Source organism: Panthera uncia (assembly GCF_023721935.1).
Source record: "Panthera uncia isolate 11264 chromosome A1 unlocalized genomic scaffold, Puncia_PCG_1.0 HiC_scaffold_17, whole genome shotgun sequence".
In the NCBI taxonomy this organism is placed as follows: domain Eukaryota; kingdom Metazoa; phylum Chordata; class Mammalia; order Carnivora; family Felidae; genus Panthera; species Panthera uncia.
In genome coordinates this window covers 38,981,068-38,990,035 of record NW_026057577.1, presented here as the reverse complement: position 1 = coordinate 38,990,035, position 8,968 = coordinate 38,981,068, and the positions used below count along the sequence as shown (strand labels likewise).

Below are 8,968 nucleotides of genomic sequence, written 5' to 3'. Positions count from 1 at the left end.
CAGACAGGCACGCATCTACATTCAGAATGTTCCCCTCTCAAAGGAAACTTCAGACTCTTTGCACATATCTTCCTTCTAGTTATGGTTCTGTCACAACCTGGGCACTCACTCAGAGCCTCAGCCTCCTTGCTAGTAAAACAGAAATAATAGTACATGACTTGTAGTATTATTAATTAAGAGATTACTAATCAGAATTTAAGATAGTGTATGGAAAGTCCTTAGCACTAAGCCTGGCACAGAATAAAGTCCTAATAAATGTTAGCTAATATCTTTATTGTTGCCCTTGCTGATGGGGCACCGTGCTGGTGCCCGTGGTGTTTGTGAGGAGTCATAGAGGAAAGACTCTCCTGACCAAACAATCTAAAAGTTGGCTATCTTAGGGGCCCCTGGGTGGCTCACCTGGTTAAGTGTCTGACTTCAGCTCAGGTCATGATCTCGTGGTTCGTGGGTTCGAGCCCCGTGTCGGGCTCTGTGCTGACAGCTCAGAGCCTGCATCCTGCTTCGTATTCTGTGTCTCCCTCTCCCTCTGCCCCTCCCCAACTCATGCTCTGTCTCTTTCAGTCTCTCAAAAATAAACGTTAAAAAAATTCAAAGTTGGCTATCTTTTTCTCTATGTTGTGTCTCATAACTCTTATGATTGACAATCTGACCTGATCTTTCTTATTTATCATCTCTTTGCCCCTATTAGAATTATGTTCCACAGAGCAGGGAACCCAGGACAATGCTGGACACATAGCAAGTGTCCCCCTAAAAGTCTGTAAATGAGTTAATGAGTGAAGAAGAGTTTGAAAGCAACGGGGAAGAGGAAGGAAGTAACCTGTGTGAGCAAAGAGGGATGGAAGAGCCTATATTACCAATCTGTCACATGAATTTCTGGGTCTGTCAGCCACCAGCATTTGTTAAGAAGGAGGCAGCTTCCCAGAGGCAGTCTGCTAAAGAAATCAGGAATAATGTGATAGAGCACATGCAGTGAATGAAGCAAGCGTCTTTCTCCTCATGGGGATGGGGGACAAGTAAAACCTGTGTCGACATACTTGTCTGTGATCAGAGTTCAGGTCAACCTCATCCCCCAACTTTTCAAGACTGTCACGATCCTGCTATCGAAACCCCGTTTTCCAATATCCTAGTTACTCTCCAAAATTGCGGTTGCAAGTTTCATTCGACCAAATTGATTGCAGATGCCTTCAAAGATAGTGTCTGTGTGCACAAAGAAGCCTGCCATATGCTGATGAGCTTTAAGTGAGTTACTATATGTGACACAATTACAGTAGTGACTGGCACACAGCAACAGCTCCATAAATGTTCCCTGTTGCTGCACTTGTTATTATTATCATTACCATTTATTCAAAAAGGATTTATGGAGCTCCTATTATGTGCCTGCAGATGTTCTGGACTCAAGATATTTCATAGTAAATTAAACAGACCAGCTCTTGGACTTCGTGAAGTCTATGATGTAGTGGCGGGGTTCAGAAAATAAAGTTTAGTATGTCATGCGGAATAGTGATCGATTGTGCTCCCTAGGTGGGTGGCTGGAGACTACACTCTTGGTGAGGACAGGCCCCCATCTGCCTTGTTAAACACTGTCCCTTTAGTATCTTGCGAAGAGCACAGCAGGCCTTCAGTTCACACTGGATGAATGACTGAAGGAGTGAAATTCTGAAAGGGGGCCTAGTTTAACGTGGGCGCTGAAGATTCTTGATTTAGGCTCTGTGTGCAGATACCATATGAGCTCTGCAGGTTCGAGGACTCTGTGTTTACTGGCAAAGTCTGGGTTAGAGTATATGTGGGTGGACAAGGGGGAAGAGAATGAGGCTGTGAGAGCAGGCATATACATAAGCAAAATCTGTGTGGAATTGAGGTAATGCGCAAGGCAAAGTCTTTGGTTGTGTATTTTTGAGGTAAATCTTAGCTGATGTGTGAGTCCACGTGGAGGGTTCTGACTGGCATAAACCTGAGCTTGAGTCAGTTTGTGGGGTATTAGCGATGGGTTGGTTGTATGAGGACAGGGTATTGGAAGTATTCTGCAAGGCACAACCCAGGGACCTGTGCATGCCTTTGACCTGTAATGTAATTGTCTGGGAGGCAAATTATGGGTGCTTAAAAAGCAAAATCTAGGGTGCTAAATATGAGGTGAGAATGGTTCGAGGGTAGATTTGTCTGTGAGTCAATTACAGGCTTTTGTGGTCGTCAGCGAAGAGGGTACCGATTCAGAGGTACTTTATTTGAGGGTGCAGGTTTGTGAGGCAGATTCTAGAAGCGGGGACAATTGTGAGATAATTCTAAGATGAGGAGGAGACAAATCTGGGATTATGGGTAAGCAAAGTCTAGGATTGTGAGTCTGGTACATCTGTGTGGGTGCGTGTTGTTGTAAATCAGAGCGCGGCTTTGACACGAACACACCTGAGCCCACTAGGTTTGCGTGCACGAGCGGGGCAGAGAGGTTTGTGTTTGAGAGGCACACTCGGAAGTCACTGTGGGTGAAAGAGGGTTTCTGTGCCTGTGCGAGAGAGGCGAGTTCTTGAGTGTGAATCTGGGGGCCGCTGGGTGAGCGGGAAGCGTGCGTGCCTGTGTGTGCGCGCGCGCCAAGTTGGGATTTCTACTTTCCAAGGGGCCCCCAGGCCGCGCGACCCTGCGAGGCCACGTTAGGGTCGGGTGCGCGCCGAGGGGCGGCGGGCGGGCGACAGGTCCCGAGCCGGAGCGCGCCGCTGCCCCGGCCCCTGCGCCGCGCGCTCGCTGGCTGGCTGGGGACTGGCAGCAACCGGAGCTGCACTGCCGCCTCTGGCGCGAACGCTCAGGCGCCTCCTCCCGCCCCAGTCACTGTGGCTCGGAGCACGCTGCCGGCGGCTGCCCTTTCCGCCTCTGGGGGAGCAAAGCCGCGGGCCCGCCGTGCGCCTGAACCATGGCCTCGGGCCGGAGGGGCTGGGACAGCTCCCACGAGGACGATCTGCCCGTGTACCTGGCCAGGCCGGGCACCACGGACCAGGTCCCGCGGCAGAAGTACGGCGGCATGTTCTGCAACGTGGAGGGCGCCTTCGAGAGCAAGACGCTGGATTTCGATGCCCTGAGCGTGGGGCAGCGGGGCGCGAAGACTCCCCGGAGCAGCCAGGGCAGCGGCCGCGGCTCCGGGAGCCGGCCGGGAGTGGAGGGGGACACCCCGCGCCGGGGCCAAGGCCGGGAGGAGGGCAGGGAGCCCGCGCCCGCGTCGCCCGCGTCGCCCGCGTCGCCCGCGCCCGCCGGGGTGGAGATCCGGAGCGCCACCGGCAAGGAGGTTTTGCAGAACCTCGGCCCCAAGGACAAGGTAAGGGGGCCCGCGGCTCTCCTCCTCCCGCCCTCGCTCCCTTAGCAGCCCGGGGCGACGCGGCCCGGGCACAACTTTCTCCCGCTCACTCAGCTCGGGGGAAGGGGGACAGGGAGGTGAAGGGCATCCTCTGCTGAGCGTAGCGCGACCTCTCAGCCCGGACCGATATTCGCGCGGGTTCCTAACTGCAGCATCTTCGTGGGCGCGGGACCCGGGTGCGCGGGTTTCCCCCGCTTCCCTGCAGCACCCCCGGGCCGGCGGGTCTGGGTGGGTGTGTCAGCCGGGCCAGCCAGGAAGGCTTAGTGATTTCTAGCCCTTCTCTCCGTCTGAGTAACCACTGGCACAATTGTCTTGGCCCCACTCTGGCCCTCGATTAAATCTCAACCCGGGTCACCAGGGCAGAGGGCACACTGGCGCTAGGAAGATGGGGGTCATCTCCATAGTCCCCGGATGAACGTACAGGATGGGCGGTCCCCCCTCTCACTCTTTAAACATCAGCTCTGTCCCTGAAACTTTCGGGTGCGGAGGCACTAGACTAAACACCCTCATCTGCGTGCCTCTCTTCTGTCCTAGGTCGACATTTCACATCTGTGTTTGTAAAGTGTACATTTGTGTACAAAGCTTGTTGCAAGACTGGGTACCACAGGGATCCAGCTGTCTCTGGAAGACTATCACTTATTTTTGAAAACAGGCAAGAGTATTAAGGGTGCACTTTAAACTAGCACAAGCTGCAAATTCTCTGCTGCTTTTCCATGTGCCAAAGCCAATTTCTTCTGTATGTGTGTTTTTGAGAAACTCGTGACACCCTGAACTGGCTGAAGGTATGGCCCTGAAATCCAGCCTGCTCTCATCTATTTGTTTATTTCATAGAAAATCAGAACCGTAGTTCAGAAAATTCAGGGTCTGGGCAGGGCTGGAGTATTCGAAGTTCAAACTGACGCTTTTGAGTTGGGGAACAATAGTAATCAGATACGTCACTCTTGTGTAGATAATGGCTGCAAAATCCATCCACATATATTATTCTCTGTGAATACTGGTATGAATAATAACCCAAAATGGAAATGTCTGCCCCAGAGCAATTACAATTAATGCTTACCCAAGTTTTAGATGTTTTTCCATTCAAATGCAGTGAGGCAGTCAAAGGAAGGCATATCTCTGCACTGTTTCATTTTGGGAAGTTTAAAAAAATAAACAAAGCTTTAATTATTGATACCACTAGGGAAAGAAAGCACTGAAGTTAGTATTGTGTAAAGACACCTTTGGGAAACAATGTCCGTGCCCCTTGGAATCACTCGTTTAGTTGGTGATTTTCATATCATCCTTAGAGTATGGGATCCCTGTAGGCCCTGCTCAAATACCCTTTTAGGAAAAACTTCGGATATTTTGGAAAAGCTGTGGCTGATTTCTAAACTTAAGAATGGCGTTCCAGGAAGATTATCGCCTCTCTTCAGGTCTGAGCTGATCCCTATTGAAATGTTCCCTTCCTGACTCTAAGGGGTGGGAAAAGTGATGGAAAAGGTCGGTAACAATTGCTGTGAGTCAGTGCTATTCCCTTTGCTGGAACACCCCTGATGTAAGCCAGATAATATGCCTGGTTTGCAAGATTTAAGGATGGTAACTAGAGAAAGGGAAAATGTTCCTCCTTTAAACCCAGACATTCTCTTCGTTTTCTTTCCTTTTGCAAACCCTATACTTTTGGCTCCTAATTGAAAAATAATAATACAACTTAAGCATCAGCAGGATTTCTAGTGCTACATGGTTATTTGTAAGTTCAGGCTTGCTGTCAGCTTCATTCAGGCCCTGTTATTATCTCTAATTTGGTTGAATCACACTGCTACAAGAGTCAGCAGACCTTATCTACTTCTGTTCTTGATGGCTATTTCCTTGAGGGAAGGGACTGTGTGTTTGGATTTATCACTATAGCTGAAATGCCTGGAACACTGGAGGTGTTCCAGAAATGGTTGGTATATTAAACCTCCTTAATGAATCCATATTTTTTGCTACACAGATGCAGAATGATTGTCTGGTCTCTCACTTATTTATTTTTTATATTTTAGTTTTGAATGTTTTAGAAGTAAACTCTAGGCCCAATGTGGGGTTTGAATTCACGACCCCAAGGTCAAGAGTCCCATACTCTACTGACTGAGCCAGCCAGCTGTCCCTTTTGGCCTCTTATTTAAATACCACCATTTTCAGTGAGCGTGTACCTTGTGAAGCAGCTTTCAGAAAACGTCACTTTAAAAAAATTAAATTAAACCCAAATCTGCCTACTTGTGGTTTCTATAAACTATTCTTGGTTCTGACCTTTTAAAATATAAGAATAGAGGGTTTTTTTTTTAATTTCTGAGGTATTTTAATGACTTGAAGCATGTGGGTTTGTTTATCTGTCAGAAAAGTTGGGTATTGCCACAGTAACAAGCAATCCCCACATCTCAGTGGCTTAACGAAACAGTCACAGTTGATTTCTTGCTCCTGTTACTTGTCCACCATGGGTCACAGGGCAGCTCTGCCCATCATTTCCCCCCAGGGACCTAGACTGATGGAGGTTTCACCTCTATGCTCTCATGTTAGGAAGAACATGGGCGTGTTGCTCATAGGCTCTGGAACTCCCATGCTGAAGTTGTGAACATGACATGTGAACATGACATGAAGTTAGGTTCACATGTCACTGGCCAGAGCAAATCACTAACCTGTGTCCAAAAGAATTGGGAGGGTGCAATCTTTCTATGATCCTGTAAGACAGAGATTAGAAATATTTGGAGGGGTGCCTGCCTGGCTCAGTGGGTAGAGCATGTGACACTTGATCTCAGGGCTATGAGTTCGAGCCTCATTTTGGGCATAGAGCTTACTTAAAAAAATAATAAAAAATGAAAAAAACCAAAACAAAGTATTTGGAGTATAGCTTTCATATCTCCCCTATACCTGGGGCCAGACTATTGGGATGAGCTCTGGCTCCACCCATCCAAATTATGTGACTGTGAGCATATAACTCGGCCTCTGGGCCTGTGCTTTCTCACCTGCAGAATGTGAATAACAGTGACTACACATATTGAGTACTCAGCACATATTAGTCATGATTACTCTTTGAGTTTTCACTGCCCTTTATATGTTTGAGGGCAATTGCATTCTTCCTAAAATTCTCTCTTTTAGCCTTATCGTTCCTGCCTTCTTTAGCCCTCTCTTATGTAAGCCTTTCACCCTTCTGATTTACTTTTCAGGTTTTACTATATTTTATAAATATTCTTTCAAACAATGTGGTGCACAGAACTGAACACAGTGCTCCAGATGGGATATGGTCGTGGCAAAGTATATTAGGCTAGTTAATTTCCTTGACTTACATGGACATCATATGCTTTTGTAGTAGGAGAGCCAGAATTCAAACAGATTTTTCTGAGTCCAGAGTCCATTTTTCTGAGTTCTGACTCCTTCTTTCCAGACAGGGAGGCTGCTATTTTATTTTAATTCGGTGAGCCTGACCCTGGTGTCTGCTCCTGATGTGTTACTGTCATGCAGGGCAAGGACAGAACTTTCTGCCACACCTCTAGCACTTTCCTCCATCTTGCCGCCAGCCCATTATTCAGAGCAGTTGGAGAACAGTTGCCCAGCCTATGAAAAGAGTTGCTGCAAAATCCTTATTTTTTCAAGTTGAATGCAAAGTTACTAAAAGAGATTTTTAAAAAAATGTCTTGATAAACTCACAGTGTGCTTTGTCTACAGCATACCTCCTTGTTAACCCCCACCTTAAGGAAATAAGTTTAGTTAATAAATGCATAAATTATGAAGAGATTCTACAACAAACTGTGTGGGAGAATAAAAGTAAAAAAAGGTCTCTGAGTTATACTTTGAATGACAAATGCCATATTTGAGGTATGATTGGGTGTTTATATTGTGGTTCTGGAGCTACCTGTAAACACCTTGTTGAATAATGTACCTAGATTTTTTTCTTCTGATAGGCATTCATACTGCCCAAATCCTCCCTGGTTGGCTCACATAACTTTTCGTTTATAACTTTTGACAGTAAGTGCATAAAAAAGCAGTTGTAAATGAAAAGGAAGTATTTTTCACCATTTCTCAAGATGGTTTCCAGAGTTTTTCTTGCAGCGAAGAAATTCCTAAGGGGAGGAGAATGATGATATATGGTCTGCCAAGAGCAAATGATACTGCAAAAACTCTGTCATCCAGTGAAAACAAAGTAATGACATTATGATTACATGGGTCTATTGATAACTCCCAGTCAGGAGCCGTGGGTCATTTCTAGTCCCCTGTTTCCCACATGGGCCACTTTCGTGCAAGTTGTTTCCTCTGTGAAGTCAGTAGGGGTTCTGGGTGTAGGAGGAGAGCATTTGAAACGGGCAAGTTGTGGCTCTTACCTTTTTTTTTTTTTTTTAAATCATTTGTCCTGTGCCTTTTTGCTCCTGGGTGGAAAATTTTCAAAACGATCCAGAGAAGCTGAAGTTCTCCTCCTTACCCCATGCAAGAGAAGACAGCTGGAAATAGAATTCTAGGTTTATAAAGTCCTCTCCACATCGTCAGAATCCCTGGAGTGTATGAATTTTTCAAAGCTGCTATGACAAACCAAAGTCCGCACTTAGGCTGGGAGAAAAGGCTCTTGGGTACCTGGCCCCCAGGCCACACTCGAATCAGGAACTATATTAACTTACCCAAACTTGGAAGTGTTTGAAACCTTTCAGAACTTTGGTTTAGTTTGACAGTAGGCATTTGAGGAACATAAAAAAACGTACCTTCCAAGTAATGCTGTGATTGGCAGGGTTCCCTCAAAGTAATGGTCCCTGGAGACAGGGTATTGCTGACAGCTCTTGTAAGTAATGTCTAAGACGGCCAGGGGACTGTCCGTGATGTTTTTCTGTCAGTGATTTCTATAGCTGATTCTCTTTATGATTAATTTCCCCTGGGCGTTATTCCTGCCGATAATGTTCCTGTGAGACAGTGGATAGAGCTTACTAGGAGTAGGGCAGCCTGCCTGAGAATGCAGGCTATGACTGGCAGCTCAGCTCTCCATTTTTGAGAAGAGGCAGAAGTCCATTTATGTGTGTAAGCACTTTTTAAAAGTTAAACTTATAGGAAGATGGAATGTTAAAGTTTATCTGTACTCTTTTAGAAAAAAATTTTTTTTAATGTTTATTTATTTTCAAGAGAGAGAGAAAGAGTAAGAGTGTGAGCAGGGGAAGGGCAGACAGAGAGGGAGACACAGAAGCCAAACCAGGTTCCGGGCTCTGAGCTGTCCACACAGAGCCCGACACGGGGCTGGAACCCATGAACCGTGAGATCATGACCTGAGCTGAAGTCAGACGCTTAACTGAGCCACCCAGGCACCCCAAAGTTTATCTGTACTCTTAACCTGGACTTATGTGGCTTTGAAAAACCAGTTCTACTCCATCAAAAACCAATGAGATGAGGCAAACAAACAATAAACAAAGCAACAAACAGAAACTAAACCGAGAGGATAAAGCATTAGCAGTCTCAACTTGGAGACCCAATCTTTAACCAGCTTGGGCAACTCACCTCCCTTCTCTCTGAGACTTAGCTTCCTCCTTTCTAAAATGAAGGGCCTGGACCAGGTCTATAGGCTTCTTTTATTGTACACCTCTATGCAAAAATTTTTTGAGCATGGTCTCTCTCTCTCTATGTATAGGTACACATGTGCATATG

General features: G+C 46.5%; 1 protein-coding gene across 1 annotated transcript in view; it reads left to right on the top strand.

Annotated features, from left to right (window-relative positions):
- The first annotated feature begins 2,812 nt into the window (after positions 1-2,812).
- DPYSL3 (dihydropyrimidinase like 3) overlaps positions 2,813-8,968 on the top strand; it is a 114,176-nt gene continuing 108,020 nt past the window's right edge. Inside the window, exon 1 of the mRNA XM_049649440.1 lies at positions 2,813-3,298. Within this exon, the coding sequence (XP_049505397.1) occupies positions 2,900-3,298 (399 nt within the window). The 5' untranslated portion in view covers positions 2,813-2,899. The remainder of the gene's footprint in view (positions 3,299-8,968) is intronic.